The sequence below is a fragment of the Diadema antillarum genome, unplaced genomic scaffold, assembly GCF_040938485.1.
Source record: "Diadema antillarum isolate AM-2024a unplaced genomic scaffold, OU_Dant_1.0 seq00000637_RagTag, whole genome shotgun sequence".
NCBI classification, from domain to species: Eukaryota; Metazoa; Echinodermata; class Echinoidea; order Diadematoida; family Diadematidae; genus Diadema; species Diadema antillarum.
Window position 1 is genome coordinate 1,671,209 of NW_027271554.1, and position 20,789 is coordinate 1,691,997.

At 38.9% G+C, this 20,789-nt stretch overlaps 1 protein-coding gene across 1 annotated transcript; it reads left to right on the forward strand.

Annotated features, from left to right (window-relative positions):
- The first annotated feature begins 1,993 nt into the window (after positions 1 to 1,993).
- LOC139736352 (tudor domain-containing protein 7B-like) lies at positions 1,994 to 20,338 on the forward strand. Its single transcript, XM_071647108.1, has 15 exons — positions 1,994 to 2,141; positions 3,806 to 3,911; positions 6,405 to 6,501; positions 7,171 to 7,443; positions 8,159 to 8,288; positions 9,030 to 9,154; positions 10,222 to 10,358; positions 11,023 to 11,075; positions 12,554 to 12,692; positions 14,422 to 14,523; positions 15,074 to 15,191; positions 15,873 to 16,025; positions 18,066 to 18,161; positions 19,062 to 19,174; positions 20,260 to 20,338. The coding sequence occupies exons 1-15, from the start codon at positions 2,051 to 2,053 to the stop codon at positions 20,336 to 20,338; spliced, it is 1,812 nt and encodes a 603-aa protein (XP_071503209.1). The 5' UTR covers positions 1,994 to 2,050.
- The last annotated feature ends 451 nt before the right edge of the window (positions 20,339 to 20,789 follow it).

Sequence of the window (20,789 nt, forward strand, 5' to 3'; positions counted from 1 at the left end):
TAAAAAAAAAAAAAAACCTCCGGAGGACAAACAGTTTTTTTCTGTCTAGAGGAGAAACTACTTTCTTTCGGCAATTGTGCACTTTATAGCCCTATATTATCGGTACCTCATTCCATGAACCACCACGCACTGAGCAGCTGGCGAGCTTCTCTCGCTGCATGATAAGGTCACTAGAAGCCCGCCTCACGCACTGCGCTTCTGCTGCGGAACTGATCACATTGAACGCTGCGCGATCGCAATTTCGCGTGCCTTTGCTCTCCGCGGCAGGATTATCGAGCTTTACATAATTTATGCAATGTTGCATCACAGAAAATTGCCATGATCACGGCGCAAAATATGAGAAAGCTGGCAGTAGTCTGCGATACAATAGATTCCATTTTTTAACATCCTAGCTTGCGCCAGCTCGCCACAACAGTTACGTGAATATTTTTATGCCTCCTTCATCCATCCCGATCCGACCCCATCACAAATCGCGCAAACCAACCACCGCGGGCGAGGTTTATGTGTGTGTGTGTCCATGTACAATTGTAGTGGCTGCCCATAAATCGGTAGCTATACACACTTCGCACTGTGTCTGGTCAGGCTCGTTAAACGGTAACTGTGTAGACCGAAATAAAACACTAAACAGACTGACGACTCGGGATAAGATTTTGGGTTCTTTATCATTTGGATATTTCACAGAATAATTTCGCCAACGCCGCGAGTGGACATATTTCCTCTGCAATAGGTTAATTAGTGATCCCCTGCTTAAGATATAACGCAGAATTCATTCATTTAAAATAGATCTAAATCTAAATCATGATTGAAGCACAGAAGTTTACCACTTGTTGCATTCCGTTGTGTGCGTGCAAGCACAGCACCCTGCTTGTCTCGGAGTCTGCTCGCGCTCGATCACACCGCGCCGTGCAGGGACATGGCATGATGGGGAAGGGCGTTAGAGCAACCATGTGGCGTACCTTCGCCGGCCGTATGTGCTTTCATCACGCACACACGTTGACACATTCATACACACTGTGAAATCTCACACACATGCACACAGTACAGTGCTGGAAGACACGCTATCAAACCCGCAGTGCCCAGACCTGATTTGAGTGATGATTGATAGGTAGGCCTAACGACTAACGTGTTACTGTTACTGTGTTACTCGAATTCGCACGCACTGCTCGATTAGCAGCTGATTAGGGTAAAATCTAGTCTCACACTGATAATATAGGACGCAGGGCCGTAAAGTGTACAATTTCCTTTCTTTCTTCTTTTATTTGGCTTGGAATCTAGAGACTCTAGATGGAAAGGAAGCACCGCGGCCGTAGATATTGGTTAAAAAAAATACACTAACATAAACATTAAAACCCAGTGATATTAGACCATACACATATCATAATTACTGGGACTAAGTATAGATCTACCTCGACTACAGTAGCTGATGGTCAACTTTTATCAGTTTTATTTCTCTAAGTCTTACCCGCTAACAAAGCTCTGCTTGACTGCGCATCCACTGTCCGTTTATCTTTGAATTCTTGCCAAAATATACTCGCGACATAATCGAATATCCAGCCAAAAGTCCGTGACCTGGCGCTCTCAATGTTAGTTTTGGCGTTCATCGCGAAATCTTTGCCAGCTGTTTCACATGCACACGCCACACACCTTACTACACTACAAAATTGTACGTTCGTTGCATGCTGCTTGCGTGTGCCATAAACAAAATGTGTTTGCGTGATACGCTATCACTTCCGGGTCACATATCATTCCTCGCTCGCGCTCGATGGACGATTGCTGCAGCAGGATCGAGTCGGCGATTAGCTGAGTACGCATGTTTGCGTGCGGGGGGCAGCGGGGGGATCGGCGGAGCGAGCATGCCAGCATGCATGCATGCATGCATGCAAGCTAAGTAAAGTGTCACACACGCCTCGCCAGGAATGTGCTATTGCTTGTGAAGAGCCCGATCAATACAACACGCGTACAATTACAGTACCAAGTCCACGGTGCATACTATTCCGATAAACCAAACCGAGTAGCCTGAAGCAGAAACGACGCTAATGCTATCAAGAAAATGGCAGAACAGAAAGAGAGCTTTATTGAAAAGGTCTTGAGATCTGTTCTTATATCAAGCAAAGGGGGAGTGCCTCTACAGAAACTTAACAGTGAGTCAATTTATAAATTTACTTGAATTAACCTAGCCTGTCGAGCTGTCATCAACGGTCATTCATTCATGTATTTATAAATAGCCATTGCTATTTAATTAGCATTGGCTGCATTGTAAATTACAGTAAAGCTTTAGTTAAAAAGCAGCTTGCAGGTGAATAGAAAGAGAGTCTTTCTGACTAGTGAGTAGATCTAGAGACTAGAGTCTATACTAAGTTAGACGAAAAGATCAGCAATGAACAGCAGTTCTGTGCCTGTAGTGTAAACATGGTAAAACTATAATTAGACTCTAGGTCTAGACCTATTCCTTTTATACCATGCCCATGGATGTGTTGTGTGGTTGTGGAACCGTTGAAGACGGCAAGTCATGAATGGGCTAGATCTATGTTGCCATCTAAACACTCGGCAACCCACCAGCAACTCGGTGACCAGTCTCAGAGTCCGTGCAATGACAAGGTCAGATTTTGGGGTGAATCAGAGACAGAGTCTGAGAGTTTAAATTACCTGCAGACAGTCACGAATAGCGCAAATCACTCTGAAAAGATACCAATCACCATAGAATTAGAATGCGCTTGGCCTTGGCAATATGATCAGTGATTCTGCCTTGTTCAGGTGTCGACGATTCATTTGTTTACATGTGTTTTCTTCTGTCTGTGCTTTGATGTAAATGGAGGGCCGCTCGAGGCGGGGCCAAAAATTGGTAAACATTTGTGTTCACACCAAATGGAGAGCTGCTCAACACCTAGATTACACAGAGTTGCCAATTTGCAATACTTTCTAAACCTTTCAGGAATTCATTATTTTTGATGTGCCTGATTTTTCCCAAAATTTTCATGGATCTACAAATCATGTACTTCTCTGATTTTCCATTTTCATTTTATGTAAAGCAACTTATACTCTGTGCATTTTGCACTTCTTTTGGGCTAGCACAAATTCCAAATCCAGCAAAAATATCTTCACAATTTTCTCTGCACACTTTGAATGGGTTGACAATTGCTCAGCATGAATTCAAGAATCTGCAAATATGTTTTTGAGTCCCTCAGTGCGAAAAAATTAATCGCGCATAAATATTGATGCTCAAAGTACCAGAATGAAGTCCCTTTAATTTCTTTTTGACAGAGTCCATATACATGATACTAGATTCAACAATGAATACTTACTGTTGGCACAGAAAATATCTTCACTGGCCTTAAAAACCAGCTGCTGGCCTTAGCTGAGACAGGGAGCTTTGTGAGCTAGGGTTTCATTATCAAATATTCAGGGATTGGTATCTGCAAGCACAGCAGTCAAGGCTGATACTGACATCAAAGGTAGATATTGAATTACTGTACGTGCCTGCAGATCAAGACTGCAGTGTAAACGTACATGTACGCTTTCATCATTTTGATAGGATTCAAGGAAGTCATTCTTCATTCCTCCTATATGTTTGTGGGTGATTTGTTTTAAAACTCTTTCTGCCCCTCCCTAGATTCATTCAAGGACCTCCGGAGTGGAGTCAAAATGTCAAATTAAATACTGCTAAATTGCAGTCAACTTGTCTTTGTAGCAACCACCTGTATGTTGAGAACCCTAGCATGAAATGTAATCATCTGTTACATAATGTTATTCATATCATTAATGTCCATATTTGATCTCATTCATTTTCTGTCTGCTCTCCATGTAGATGAGTTCAAGGAACTTCTTGGACAGGATATTCCCTACAAGGATAATGGATTTCCTAGCCTGGAGGCTTATCTGAGGTCAATGCCAAAGGTCGTGTCCATCAGAAGGTTTGTAGGATTGCTTTTGTTCAGTACAGTGAAAAATGGTGTTGTTTTTTCAGTGTTCATTGCTCTTTAAAAGTACGTGGTGGCGGCAAATTGATGGCCATTTTTTTTTTTTTTTAATGTGACATATCTATGCACTACTTTTGGAGATAGTGACATAAGAAATTCTGTAAAATTTCAGTATTCCATTGTTACTGTTTGATTATAGATCATGACAAATCTGAATATGAATGGGGTGAAAGGAAGAATGGCATTAGTAGACAAAATAAATGAAATGCAACATATTTCTAAAATGCAACATATTAGATACACTTGGTTTGCGGTTCACCATGTATAGTCCTTAGAAGGACTGTTGGAATGACAGGAGAAAGATAGAAAGAAAGGTCGGATGAGAGGTGAGAAATTGAGTAGGAGTGGGCAAGTCCAAGCTATTTGATCACACAAGACTGAAAATTCAAAATGGGTCAATCTCCATAAACTTGGTATCATTTTAATGCTAAGAAGTTAAAATACATGAATTTCAAAAAGAAAAAGTAAAAATCCTTCCGCATAACCAGCAATAAATTAATTAATCTGCATAAATTAAAATTTAGAGTAACGCGTGGGACATTCAAAAATTCTGTATTTTAAAATATATCTTTTGATTTTTACAAGTTTTTATGAAAATAAGTATGGTGACCTTAAGTCTGACTAACAAGTTATCATGACTGATTTCCAGTTTCTCAACTGATTAAATATATGCAAATGAGGGATGGGCCAAAATTAGCATGTCCCACGCGTTACTTTTTTAGGTCATTATTTCTCATTTGCATAAAAGTTAATGATTTAATTGACTTGAAACTTTCAAAAGACCAAATTCACAATGGACCTAATCATATCCAAGAGATAAAAAGTTAGTCTGATAATTATCATACTTGCAATTTTCAATTAAATTTAGTAACGCGTGGGACATTTTAGTAACGCGTGGGACGATTTGTGTACAAGTCAATGGAAGTATACTAAATCTTAGTCTTCTATGGGAAATGTGTACATTATTGAGGGATTTTTTTGTAATTTTCTGAATTCTGACTTGAAATTTGGTGAAAAGTTCCACTTTGGATAAATAATTCACATCATTACATGCTATTTTCAAGGTCACATTCAAAGTCAAATGTCAAAAAATAAAGGATAACACAGGCATTTCATATTTTTTATTATATCTATTGTTCTGATGGGTCTAAATCATTTGAATTTGCAAGAATTTATTAGAAATACATCTATTTAGATAATTAGTACCCCATATTAAAGTTTCTCTGAGCAAATGTGCAATTCACATCACAATATTCATAGTGACAAAAATGTCCCACGCGTTACTTGTCCCACGCGTTACTATACCTATCTTTCTATAATTGACCTTGAGAGAAAACAGTTTCATGATTTTTTCTGAAATGTTTTGTTTCAGGTACAGTTATTATTGTAGAAAAAGATGTTTGCAATGATTTTATAGTTTACCAAGTATTTTCACAATAATTGAGATAAAAGTAAAAGAAGAAAAAAAGGACAATTTTTGTGGTCCCACGCGTTACTGGAGAATAAATTTGCATAAATTAAATATTGAACGCGTGATTCTCATTATTTCTATTGTTTTGAACGAAGATACCTACTAGCTATCAAAAGCAACCCAACATATGAAGTTTCAATCTTAACAGTGCAATATAGGGCTAAATCTTCTTGTGATGTCCCACGCGTTACTGGTGCAAAATAGCTTGGACTTGCCCGAGTATTCTTTCTGGAGTGAGTGTAGTCCTGAAAAGGACTGTGAACCAAGGAAAATAGAAGAGTTAGAAGAGACTCGACGTTTCGGACAGTTGACTGTCCGTCCCCACTCCTGAGGACGGACAGTAAACTGTCCGAGACATCGAGTCTCTTCTAACTCTTCTATATTTCCTTGGTTCACAGTCCTTTTCAGGACTACACTCACTCCAGAAAGAATACTCCTACTCAATTTCTCACCTCTCATCCGACCTTTCTTTCTATCTTTCTCCTGTCATTCCAACAGTCCTTCTAAGGACTATACATGGTGAACCACAAACCAAGTGTATCTTATATACCACACCATGCAAACACCTTCTCTCAAAAATCATCTGCATCATATTATTTCTCTAAGCTGCAGGGAATAATTTACCTGGTAATGCATCGCAGTTTGCTCTGCATTTTTACACCACTGCTACACAAACTACAAGTAACTTTTGTGTAGCAGCTTCCTTCCATAGAAGTGTACAGGATACTATTTTGAATATTGTTTATCAGCTGAAATTGCTAATCAAATTTAAATTGGAAAATTATGCCCTGAAGCTGTAAATTGCTATCTGGTGAGTCAGAAATGAAAATACCTATTTTTTCAACGTACAATATCAAAGAAGGATATTGAAGGGGAGGCTGTTGGAAATAAAAGAGACCTTGGGAACGTTTGAGTAGCTTCGCTTACTATGCTCTTTGGTTTGACATTTTGTGCAGGGATCATTCAGGCCAGATCACATGTCATGGAGTTGCCAACGAGGAAACGGAGCACCTCGACCGGTTGGTGAAGAAGCAGAAGTCAACGAAGAAAAAGGTACAGGCAACTACCGTTATAACGAAGTCCTTTTGACCGGCTGTTTTCTTTCATTATTTTGAAATTTCATTATGGACTCATTCGGTTTTAAAACACTATCTTATGTTGGCCATGACTGAGGGACTTCTGAAATAAGAAGAAAAGATGCCCGTCCATTGGGTTATGCAATAAATCAAGCGCATTGCTATGCCAGTGCATAAATCAGCTAGTTATTAGAGTACGGAAGTCCTCCAGTTACGACTGAAATGGGCATTAACTTTAAAAAAAAAAAAAAAAACAGCACCCAAACCCAATGGGTCTATGACCAAACATATAATGTCAATAAAGGTATAAATAGATGATAATTTTGGGACCCGAATTTGTATTGTAACAAAATTTCGTTAAAACTGTATTTGTTTAAACAAAATTTTGTTCTGACCGTAAATATAAATAGGAATGCTCTGAATAAAAGAGGAAGTTTTCTTAGAAAGGGGGAAACTTTTTTGAGTCATTTCGTTTATGGACAGAGTACCAATAACATGGCAGATCAGGCTAAAGAGAGCAAGTGATATAGAAGTTGACAACTTATTGAAATTCTGATGGATTGCTTGTGATTGTATTGTGTTATCATTGCAAAAATAGAAAAGTTTACTCATGTTTTTTCTTGGCACCCCTCCCTCCGATTTTAAGGGAAAACCTGCGCGATTGCCCAGGTTCTCCACCCCAGCAAACAGGCAACGCCGACCGCCTCCCCACAACTTCCGGGGGAACCCGCACCAGCAGCAGCACCCCCACCACTACCAAAACGGAAAGTTCCAGCAGAGGCGGCCGGACCAATGGAGCCACCCCAAGCCACCCCAGAAACATGGGGGTCAAAACCAGTGGAACCAACCCCCTCCGCAGAGGAAGAAACCGCCCCCGCCACAGCAGACCAAGCCTCAACCTCAGCAAAAGAAGCCACAGGTAGTGCAGCATTTAGACGCTGTTTGAAATGTTGAAGGGAAATAAAGCCCAGATTAGACATGTGTGTTCAGGGAACACAAGAATATTAGTATAACATATTACTTAAGTTCAAGGAAAATCAGATGCTATGTTCCAAAGTTGTGCATTTTTTTTTTTTTCAAACCATGTGCTGTTATTGCTGGATAAGAAGACTTCAACACTGTGTGATATCACAGTAGGAAAACAATGTTCAGAAAATAAGTGATCAAGACTTTTTACCTCCTTTGAAAGGTGCAGAGAATTATATTACCCTTGACATATGTCAGTAACAAGAATCTATACTTTTTGTGAGAAAAAAAAAGGTGTGGAATGCTCTTTTTATTTTCTTAATACATTGTTCCCCTACTATGACATCACACATTTTTGTAGCTTTCTTATGCAGTGATGACAGCTTGTGGATTTTACCAAAATTTTCAAATATGTATAGTTCTTTTCCGACCTACATGTGTCTTAGTCTTGTCTAGTCTTGGGTAGTGTTGGTGAGTTGTGTCTGCTGTACTCTATCCTTGTCAACTATACACTACCCCACCCATTCCGACCACATCCGACACCCTCCCCCCCCCCCCCCATCCCACCCTCCTCTAGATGAAGGTACAAATTCATTGTGAGTCGCGACTGAATGTATATGTGTGTGTGTGTTTAGTACTCTCAGCAACAGACAAAACACCATCCTCAGCATTCGTCTTCGTATGAGGTCCCGCCCCGCTTCCGACGTCAGCTGCACAGCACGGGAGACAGCTTTGAGGACAGGGGATCAGCAGCGAAGCCCCAGCAGATGAAGCGGAGCAATTCAGCAACAGACTCGTGTAAGCTTCATTTTGAAAAAGGAAAATACCAATAAACATTTAGAAATGGAAAAAAACCCTATTAAGCAGTGAATATGCAAAAACGTGTGTAGGGCCTCATGTTATGAAGGTTTGAAGAATATGAAATGATATATTTTGAGAATTTATGTATTCATTTATTCATTCATTCATCCATCCATCTATCAATCTTTCCATTCATTCATTCTGTCTATCATTCATCCATTCATTCATTCAGTCAGTTAATAGTTCATCCATCCAGCCATCATTTCATTCATTCAGTCAGTTTAGTCAATCATTCATCCATCCATTCATCATCTGTTCATTCAGTCTTTTATTTGTGCATCTTTTCATTTCCCATTGGGTAGGGATGGGGATTGTAAGATGGGTTTATTGTAAGCTTGGTGTGTGCTTGAGACATGTAAAGAAGGCCACAACAGATGGTCATGCTTTTTTTTTTCTCAATTCAGTCATTTATGATATGCTGTAACTTGATAATAAATATGAACTTAGCATGAGAAAGTGCACTGCAGCATTTCTACCAAGTACTGCATTTGTGTGATGTGTCACAGTTCTTGTGTAGTTTCATCTGCACCTACATGTATGTTACCTGATTTAGACGTCTTACTAAAAATAACCCTTTAACCCCTCGTCTGTGATGGCACTGTCCAGTTACAAACAACCACAACCCTATCATGAATTCATCAGCTTTAAAGAAACCAACAACTGCTGTTTTGAAAACAGATTCCTCCGGAACAGAAAGTGTGGACTGGATGGAGGGTAGAAATGGCAAAACCAGCCCGGGGCCGCCAGAGCAGCCCAACCAACCGCCTCCCGTGGATGACAAAGTGGTCAGCTGGGTGAATGAGGTGAGTCTCTTGTAGACCAGGGCCCTGTTTCATAAAGCTGTTTGTAAAATGTAAAGTGAGGCATGACTTTACGAATGACTTGAATATGGCAAGCCAAGTGGGTTTCTTTTTCATTGTTAATTTCACAAGCTACAGTTGAAATTTGCAGATTATTATTCTATATGTTAACACACATTTTTAGTTGAAAGTGTATTTTTGCCACGATGTAAAAGAAATATTGACATTCAGTCGTACTTTGTTGAAATGTATGGAAAAAAAAATTGGGCACACATATTGGCACCTCATATTCCAGTCGGTTGTAAAGTCATGCATAACTTTATGAATAGCTGTATGAAACAGGGCCCAGGTTGGTCTTTTGATGTCCCTTTAACAGTATCTTCTCAATTAGTGAAAGAAAACAAATGGTAGTTTCAGAAATGTATAGAATAAAATACAAAGGTGAGGGGGTGGTGTTTTTAAATTCGATGTTAAATTTCAAGCTCAAAATTCATCAAACTTGGGTTGGTGTTTTGATGTACTCCAGTATTTTTTTTTTTAATATCAAAAAGAAAATATAGAGGTTTTTTTTTACTGATATGTTTTCATTGTTTTTTTTTTCAAAGTAGCAGTTTATCAAAGTCATGAAATGTGTTTTTGTGTTGTTGCCACAGAGCAAAAATCCTTTTGACAACAATTACAAGTAAGATGTGCCTTGTGCATGCAAACTGCAACATCACAAACAGAACAAGAGATAATTTGCATCCATGTTTGAAAATGGAAAAAACATTTTAGATGATAAAATAGTATAAATAATGTTACAAATGTAATGATTTAAAGAATATTTTTGTTGGATTGGACTTAGGCAAGGTTGACTGTATTTGCCATGAAAATTATCCTAATGCAGGGTATCACAAAACATATTCTTTCCACCTGCCTGAACACCATTTCTGGCAAGGGAAGACTACTCAAAGCAGCTAAAGTCAGTGTCCATTCATATACCTTTATGGTGAGTGAGTGTTAGTTGCCCCCAGAGCAAGTGGGGCATCTATCGCTCTGCTGATGTGTGTCACATGGTCTTTGCGATGCAGGTGCTTGCGGACAAGAGTGTGGGGCTGTGGCTGAGTGGACTGAAGAAGCTTTACCGCGAGGAATTCAAGAAGGAAATGGACGATGACCTCGTGGACAGACTGAGCCGGCTTAGTCTGTGGACAGCCGACGAAATACCGTAAGAATCTTCAAATTAGAGGGTTTGGTCATTGAATGTTCCAATATGAATCGGGGTGCATAGAATGCATGCCAAAAAAAAAACATTTAGACCGATCATGTTGGGGTTCTGGTGGTAGTCTATTAAAAGGTTGATGACGACTTTTGATTACGCACAGACAAAATGCACATGGAATACTATAAGGCCACTCAAATCAGGGTTATTGGAACCACTGTTTAGTTTTGATGGTGGAAGGGGGCACTCATGAACATTGCAACAGGAGTTTGCTAATTTGATGTGGATTTGCATCGGGGTTGTTTGAGGGGGCGTTCCATCCGTGGGATCTTAGCTGATAGGTGGCGTTGGTAGATAGCTGTGTCATGTTCATACAAATCAATATATTGTCAAAGCAGAAGAAAAAAAGTTACTGTGCTACATGACAGTGAACCGTCTTAAGATAAATATGTGAATTTGTGGTGTTAACATGCCGTACATGGTCCAACAAAAATAATTTTTGCTGACACATTTTATAATAAACATGGTTGCAGAGGTCTTGCATTGTATTTCTGTCACAATCCGAACTATCCGCCTTTGCACATTACAATTACATCAATAGCCTCATATCCACTTGCCCATTTATAAGATCATGAATATTATAATCCCTCACATACTTGTCGAATACCAGTATTCATATCCACATCGAGCATACTTACTTTTACTGGAGCTCACCTGAGTGTTGTATGTATGTAACAGTTCTATAACATCTCTGTCCACTGTGTAAACCTTCACTCATTGAATGTTTATGTTAGTGTAGAATTCTATTGACTTTTGTATTCTACTTATACCATGCAACACTTTCTTGTTTGTTTGTTTGTTTTTTTTTTACCTGCATCTTGTGTTTTATTTTCTGATATCTATTTTCATTTTTATGTTTATTTGTTTGTTGCTTCCAATGGCGTTCCAATCAGAATGAATCCCAGGTTTGTTTGTGTCCTTGTTTGGGTTTGTTTGTTTGTTTGTATGTTTTTGTGTGTTTGTGTGCTTTGACAAGGTGCTTTGTTCCCCTCACCCTACTACCTGCCTTCAAATCCTTTTGTGTGGTTTTGAGTTAAAATCTTGTTCAAATCTAACTATGGATACAAATCTGCCACATTAGTGCAGTCACAAGAAGGCTAAAAATGAATAAAAGCACTGCTTGAGAAGACTTGAAAGGAAGGTTTATAGTAAGCTTACATGCTCTCAGATGCTGGTAAATTATGCAAAAAAGCAAAAACAAAAACAAAAAACGAAAAACTGCACCTTTTTCATGTAAGGGACACTTTGGATGTGATAAGTTACAGTAGACTCCCATTGTGACAAAGTCATCAATCGCCAGTTTTCTTTTGTTATATTGAGTTTTTGGTTATAACCGAACAAGTAAACAATAAAAAAAACAAAGAACCTGTAATGCTGCGGCCGGAATTTTTTTTTCTTGCAAGCAGAATTTCGTTGTATTACCGTGTTTGTTATAACTGGAGTGCACTGTATTTATATCCAGAGGTAGAGTTAAGGTTATGCCGATCAAATTTTGAACTGTACTAGAAATGAAAAATAAATAAAAATGAAAAAAAAAGGTGTAATATTTCTTGGCACAGAGCACAAGAGTGTCAAGAACACAGCATTTGCACTGCACACACACACACACACACACACACACACACACAAACCACAATTCAGTGACACAGTGGTGCATACAATTTGTTCTGAATAATTTGCATGTTAGTCATGCTGTGATACAACCATACTGTGATTAAATGACTAGCTCACCTCTGTTTAGTTTTTGCTGCAAATGAACAGTGCCCGTAGGATGCTCATTGAATAATCAAGAAACTAAGGAGAAAATTCATTTTCAATTGAAGTAATGGTATGAAGGAATGTTTACAGAAATTCCAAGTTAATTAAATTAATGGTATGATGTAATGTTTAAAGAATTTCCCACTTTCACTAAACTTTATGGTATAATAATTTCAAGATTTAAAAAAATTCAATTTTAATGAAATGAATGGTACAATGTAATGTTTAAAGGAAAAATGTAATTTGAATCAATTTCATGGTATGTTGTAATGTTTGACGAGGGATATCGGCAGAATTTGTACATCGTCCAATCTTGTGGTGATTCTTTTAACGACTAACTGTGTGTGAGTGTGTGTGAGTTGTGTTTTTCCCGCCTTCCTCAGATAACCTCGCATCTCATTCTCTCGTGGTCAGAATGTCGAACGATTCCATCCTCTACCCGAAGCAGCAGATGGAGGAGACGGAGTCGATTTTGACGGCCGACCTTCGGCAGAGAGCCGCAGCACGATCCTCCAGTCATAGGTGCATAATGCCTGCCCCGCCCCCAACCCCCTCCCCGCCCCCCTAGTACACACACTCCTAGTATTCCTGCTTATGCTTTAATTCATGGCATGGGCATGTTGTCATGTTTTGTTTTGATTTTTTTTTTTCCTCCACTGCGCTTTTGTTGGAGGCTACAGGAGCTCACTCTTTGTATGCTAGGAACTTTTTGTTGTTTCCCCCTGGCCCAGTTAACACATTAAAAAATCTTCTCTGTGTATTTTTCATTTTACTTTTGATACTAACTGGAAATTGTAGCAATTCTGTTCCCATGTTTTATTGGATGGCAAAGAAAGCTAAACCTCTGCTGTTGAATATACACTCACACACTGTAAAATTGTTGTGCTTATTTATCGTGTTCGTGCAGTGATTGATGATACACATTTATACATAAAAATTATTTATATGGGTTTTTATAACTTGATTTTCATATGTATTGCTATTTTTATTTTTATTCATTTTTGTATTTATATATTTATCTATCTATTTATCTATCGTTTTATTCATCCATCATTTATTTTTGGCACTACATGCTTTGAGAATGAAACTAGTAGCACTTGAAATTTCATGGAGAACGAAACCAGTGGTACTTGAAATCACATGACATGACATATAAGCCAGAAGAGCAGATACTTATGATTTCAATTATGTCATGCAAAAGAAAAGTGGATGACAACAGACTTCAGAACTGTAGCCATTCAGTACTCAATTGCCAGTTTGCCCAAGTCCCTTTGAGCTTCCAGGGCCCAAACTGTGTTTCTGATATCTGCTCATTGAACCAATCATACACTGTAGTCTTGAAAAATTTTGTTCCAAGTGATACTGATGTCAAGTAACCATAGTAACAACCTACCAAAAGTCATCTAGCCTGTTGGTGGTTACTGTTTCGTGTGTTATGTCGACCACTAGTTCTCATTTGTTGTTTTTATTGTTTTTGTTTTGTTTTATTTTGTTTTGTTTTTGTTTTTTTGCACACTGGTCTTGCGTACACTAACATTTACGGTCATCACAAGCTGTGTTTTCTTTGTATTAATTAGTGTGTGTGTGTCACAAACAGCATCAGCTGTAAAAGTATGGGAGGTACAGGAACTAATAAGCACCTGTAGCTTTAAGTCATTTTAGCAGCTTAGGGGTATTAACCTCCAGTCACATCTTTCTGAATTTAAACCAAGTGTGTTTCTTCACTCTTCTACACTTGTATGATTATATTACAAAAATATTTGAAAATGTGGAACTTTATGAGTGCCTGTGAATGCACCGAGATAGCTCTGTCAATAACTGCATTATATATAGTCTTTAATTTTCAGTGCATGCATGTAACTGAATTCTCATATCCACATTAAATCATCATTTCATGATAAAAAGAAACCAGTCTTGCCCCCAACACACAGGACAAAACACCAGTATAATTAATTCTAAGGCCCAATTGCACGGAATATAAGATGGATTAAATGGAGGAAAAAAACAAAAACAAACTGTAACTGCTGAAAACTGTTAATCTAAAGAGTGGCGAGCCAATAGAGACAAATGGAGTAAATGGATATATTGACTACACACACTTGTAGAAGGCAACATTGCTGTAGCCACGAATAATCAAGTGCTTTTTTTCATACAATTCATTCCTAAGTCAAAATGTTTTATTCGTGAGCCATGTTCCAATCTAATCACATTAAAGTGTTCCCCTACATATCTGTGTTCTTCCTTTCTTCAGTCTTGTGCACAGCGATAAGATCCTCTACCCCAACCTACGCGTTGAAGTCAGCAACAAGCCGTCGTCCGGCCGCACAAAACGAAACGTGTCAAGTGTGCCAAGGTGGGTGCAGTTACTCTGTGCACTCTTGAAAGGTCAAGTGTCAAAGATCAGGTTGAAATGCTAAAATTACACTCTATGATGCTGAAATTAAACTGTTTTCTCCATGCCTCAGAAATGACGTAATGGATACGCTTAAACTTGGAATATATGTACATAACTGCACAGTGATTCTGTGGGAAAAAAGATTTGGGTCATGGGGTCAAAAGTCAAGTTAAATGCTCAAAAATTGTTTTTTCGCCATATTTTGTTAAAGACTTATCAAAGGATTGTCATGAATACTTGTGTACATAGGTTACCAGATAACTGTAAAAGTGGAAATTTTTGCAATGCTGAAATTTTTGCGCAACCAGGAACTACCGCAGAAATAAAAACATGCAAATATTTTTTCTTGCCGTATGTTCCATATGGTTGATGTCTTGATTCCGCAGAATTAAAAACGTGAAAATCATCTGACAGGGCCGAGTGCGAAAAATCACTTGCCCGAAAATATCCACTTTTACAGTAGTGATTTATTTGTATTTTTCCCCCTCATGTCATCTTTTCTCGTCAGCGACGAGTTATCAGTTCCTGCCCTGGTCCTGCCTGAGGATGAGTTGTGGGACGTCTATGTGTCGTACGTCATCAACGTGATGGATTTCTACTGCATCATTGTCGGCGAGGAGTACTCGGTGAGAATGGAGAATTGATGGGCAGTAAAGCCACCATTTGATTTCACATCATTGTTGGAATCTATAAAATACCCTGTCTCCCCCCCCCCCCCCCACACACACACACACACACACAAAAGAAGGTAAAAAAAAAAAATAGAGAAGACAAAAACATATGTGTAATATGTACATGTACAGTGTATGTATGTGTATTGCAAGCATATTACTACAATGAGTGTATGATTTCTGATAATAAAGTTTTGCATTGAATGATACTGATCTTTTGTCAAATTTTTTCCTGTGTTCTCATGGCACATACTGGAAAATTATATTATTAGTTTTTTTTTTTTTTACTTTTTTATGTACTTGTTTCTTTTATAGTAAATGAGCGATATTCATGGTTTTTACTCATGCATGGTCCATTGCATAAAGATTGGTGTGTTTTTTTTCACATACCACTTGTGTTATTCTTGCTCTATCATGGGTGGCATCAATTTATCTGTCACTGTGTTCCATAGAAGGAATTTACCAGAACTGATGACACTTTCTCCGTTCTCTCCCTTTGGGAAAGTTTGTGTTCATGGGAACTTCCTCATGCAAAATCTTTACTCTAAGATGGGGTAACCAGTCTTCCAAGTCACAAAGTTCCTTTGAGAATGTATTGAACTGGTGACCCTTTCTCCCCGACTTTCCCCCGGTCAGGAGCGTCTGTGTCTGATGGAAGATGAGATGAGGGAGTTCTACCAGTCTGACTACAGCCCACCTCTAGAGGAGGAGCCAGTGCCAAACGGTCTCTACGCCGCCCAGCTCAGCGATGATTGGCTGAGAGTCTGCATAATCGCCGTGGAGGATCAGGTATACTCCCAGTGATGATGTGAAGCAAGACAGTACTGTAAACGTCAATATTTTCGCGCGATTAATTTTCGCGCTGAGCGGCTCGAAAACGTATTCGCGGGTTCTTAAATTCGCGCTCCGCAGCAGGTTACTTTACTGTAGTACACATTCACTGCTTTCATCCAAAGCCTCTGCTACATAGCTTGCTATACCAGCGTACGACAAGCGACGTAGCGAGCGGCTCGACTGCGAGTACAAGCACTCAAATACGTAATACAGCTGTGACTCTAGTACCGTAGTCATGGGGGACTGTAGCATCGATGCGTGCGGTGCACACATGCATGCTACAGTACACAGCAATCTAGGGTATCGTCTCTTCGCACAGTACTAGTAGCGTAAACATGCCTGTACATTGTACTACGTAGCAGTATCATCGATGAAGCGCACACAATTCATCCCGTTCAAAATGTGCATAGAAAATTGTGAAGATATATTCGCACATTTTTGAATTCGCGCTAGCCGAGCGTAGCGCGAAATCCGCGAAAATTAATGTACCGCGAAAATTTCCACGTTTACAGTATACCATGGACTAAGAGGCTAAAGTTGAATTTATGGATTCTGGGGTGGCAGGAATAAAGCACTATTTTTCTGTCAGCGAGGAACTCATTATTTCACTAGCGGTTCGAAACTCTGCATGATGTAATCATTTTATATCCTTCCATCAAGTCTTCAAAACAATCTAGTGACATTTTTGAAATAAAATTATTTGTGGAGGATCAGTTTACTGCAGTGGACTTGATTATACACAGTGGTCTATTAGGCTGACACCGGTTGCAATTCCACACACCATGATGAAGAGCTATTGATCTATCTCATTTCTGTGTTGTTATATTATTAGGTATAGTGCACTATACCATGAATATTACATCACAGCACACAAGATTTTTCTCCAGCTGCGTTTTGTCTTCAAAATCACCAACATCATAGCAATATTGTATTTGGTCGCCTGACACTACATGTAGACCAATCACTAAACAGGATTTCATAAATTAAGGATAAAGTTAGAGCTATTTCCCCCCCCCCCTTCCCCATTCAGACTGGTGAGACTCAATATCAATGCATCCTGTAAAAAAGATATATGATACATGGATATACAATGTATATTGGCTCTTTGAAGATTTCTATCGACTGTAAAGAAAGATATATGATACATGGATATCTTGGCTCTTTGAAGGTTTCTGTGGCTGTAGAATGTTAGTGGAAGAAGGCTGAACTCTTTACAGTATGTGCCACATTCGCACGTGCGACTCAGTCGATGGTGTGCCAACTTGGCATATTCTGCTCAAATGCACAAAGCCACCCAAACCGATCAATAAATCGCATAATGCTACAGTACAATGAAAGCGTTTCTCACGCTTTTGTTCCTCTCACATACAGCTTACCTTCTATGTGGTGATTGACTATCAAGCGGTGTTCCCAACTAGATTTGCGTGTAAATTCTAAGTTTCTGTCACAGTTTTATGCGCAAATGTCATGCCTTTACAGTAATGTAGCAACTGGTCATTCAAAAGCGAAGTTAGAAATAGATTTGTCATACAATTTATATCAAAGCAAAGCTTGGCATTCCTCTTCAATTTTGCTCACTTTATTTGCAGCTTAACGGAAATGTGTAGAAGTTACATAAATTGGAAAAACAGAATTCTTTTTCAATGACGACTACCTTGGTGTCTTTAGAATAACGTGGCACACAGGTGGTTTCCACCATGGCACATGAAGAGTTAATAATGGTGCACCGCATATTCTCTCAGGGTCACATACCCAAGAAAGAATATGTGATGCACAGTAAAGCCTTCTACCACTCAAGAATCTTGACTCCTTGTGAAATTCAAGAAAGCTTTATGAACATGAAAATTTTTGGTGTGACAGTATCATAGGCACTACATGAAAGTAGGCATTTTCTCACAGTTCTTTTTTTCCCTTTGTGGCTAGCTTCATATTGTCAGTATGTTACAGGCAAACATGAATGATAATTCTGTTTTTCATTTGCCCGAATGACTTCAGGTGGCATGTTTTCTGGTGGACCATGGCGACATTGAGTCTGTCCCTGTGAGTGACCTTCGACCCCTGGACCACAGCTTCTACCAACTTCCTTTCCAGGTATGACAAAGCTTCATTAAGTAGTCATGTATGAAGTAGTCAGGTGTAATATAGTCATGCATCAAAAGTAGTCATGTATACAGTAGCCTTGTGTTAAAGTGATCATGTATGAATTGGTCATTTAAAAAATTGTCTTTTATGAAGTAGTCAAGTAAAAGTAGTTGTGAAAAGGACACAAACAGAGAACATAACCCAAAATTAACCCTTTGCCAACGATCCATGTATTATCAGGATCCAGCTGTAGTAGGTTGTGTTTGACAGCAAGTGTTTGATTGGATTGATCCAAACAAACTTTTATTTGTGCATTCTGGCACAGAATATCTGGTTTTATCTGATTTTATTTTTTATTAAATTAGTGATATTTGTTGTGCATTTGCAGGCCTCATTTTCTTGTTTGTTATTTGTTATGGTCAGAGAAACAAAAGAATTCTGAAGCTTAATTTTATTATTTTTGCTTTACAAATAGAACGACATTGATCTTCATGTTATAGCATTACCCTCATGGAATGCAGGATATGCGTGGTGTCGCGTATAGTGATCATTGCATTGATATGTTGGTTTATATATGTCAACAAACTTTTGCAATTATTTTGTATGTTTGGTTTTCAAGATTAAAAGAGAAGAAAATTATGTAGTTCCTTCAGAGGATTGGAAAAAAGATCTAAATTATCAGACAAGGTGTTGAAAATGTCTTAAATAGATGGTCAGTTATCAAATTTTCCACAAAACATTGCAAGAAAGCAGCAACCAATCACTGTCCTTCGTAAATTGGCAATTAAGGAAATTCAGATGCCCTTATCCCATGACAAGTGACCATTGCCTTGGATAGAAATTTACATACATCTAGGACTCGTATGAAATGTCCCTCACTATTTTTTTTTCTCCCTGTTTCTCTGAAAGGCAATTCCTTGCGAGCTGCACAACCTGGAATTGAAGGCAAAGAGCGAGAAGGCAACGCTCCGGTTTTGCAACACCGCCCTCGCTGAGACGCGACTAGCAGAGGTGATCTCCAGGTGAGTCCGTTGTTTGACCGTGGCCGTCACGGTCACCTCGCAATGGTCGCCCCACACTGATCACCCCACCCTGTCCAAATGGTATTAGGCTACATGTAAATCAGTGAAGTCCTTTCAATACTCTATTAAATTTTACCGATAGTAGAAGTTGTTTTACAGGCAAATCCAGTCGGATGCAGTGACAACTAAGTTTTGATTGTGATTGTTTTCGATTTTGTACATGCGTGCACTTCCTTTCATAACAATAGGATCTTATTAATCTGATCTTAATCCATCCTCGGAAAGAAACAAACAAACGGGAGAAGACTTGAAGACAACACCTTTAAGGATTTAGGTTTAGGAATCTTACAGACATGTGGATGTGTGTAAACTGTACTTCTAATTCCTTTTTTTCCCCCCCACTGCATTGAAATCATATCGTGATTTTACGTGCACATAGGGTAGCTTGCATTTAATGAATGCTAACACATCACATGTAATTTTGATAACATAAGAGATGTTTATATGATATCAATTGTAGTTCATTTATTTCTGCATATTTCAGATATTGCTGTATCAGGTTTTCTTTCCAGCCCCATTTCTCCTAACATATACAATTTCTGTGTGAAAAAGAAAATAGACTTGATACGTATGAGATCAACTCGATTTTGATTCTTTATTATGGAATTGCGCATTTCTGCCGCAACCTCAAAAACTACAGCAGAATCTCCTCTGTCAAGTTTCCTCACTGACATGGGCAGAAATACGTTGGGTGGATCGTCCCATATTTTGTCATTGCAAATACATCCGTGGTGCAAATTCAAGTCCAGTAGACTGTCTTGAATGCAATGCCAACAGTATGTGTGCATTGTCAGCAAAACACTCTTGTGTATATTATGGTGCACTCCTGTTCTGGTGAAGTCCTGTGAACAGGCAGGTTTCTTTCGTTATATCAGAATATAGAACGGTAGATGATAATTTTTTGAAGCAGAATTACTTCTTTGTTGTAAATGAGAATTTGTTAAAACCGTGTTTGTTATAATGGGAGTACACTATATTTGCGTTATTTTCTTTTTTCATTCTTGTTTCTTTCTTCTTTTAAACAGAGAACCCCGCGTGTCACTAACACTCTACAAAGACAGACTAAACATCAATCACCTGTGTGCATTGGGTGACTGGATTTGATGGCACCACTCCAGGAGCGAAAAGAAAGATAGTATTCATGTTTTCGGGATTTTTTTCAAAAGCAATGCCTTTGGATATTTCTGTGGAGCAAAAACTGTGTGAGGAGTGTTGAGAAGGACGATGTTTGTGCTTTAGAAACCAAGATGGTTACAAAAATGGAAGGAAAAAGAGAAATGGTTAAGCAGCTGAGGGCTGACCTAGATGTTTGGATTGGATTCTGAGCATCGGAGGCCAAAAAAGATTGTTGTTGGAGGTTAACTCGCAGTGACTGAACTGAGGGTAGAAATCCTCAATCTACTTGTAAGGGATGCTACCAAGTATGGGTCCCAGTATGAAGATGCCTCAAAGTGTTGATGTCTGGCTCTTACAGCACTTTGCCATGTTGGTAGGGTAGCAGAGCATCGGCAAGTGATGTGCGGAGAGGATGCAACTGGCAAAAGGTCTCAAGTGG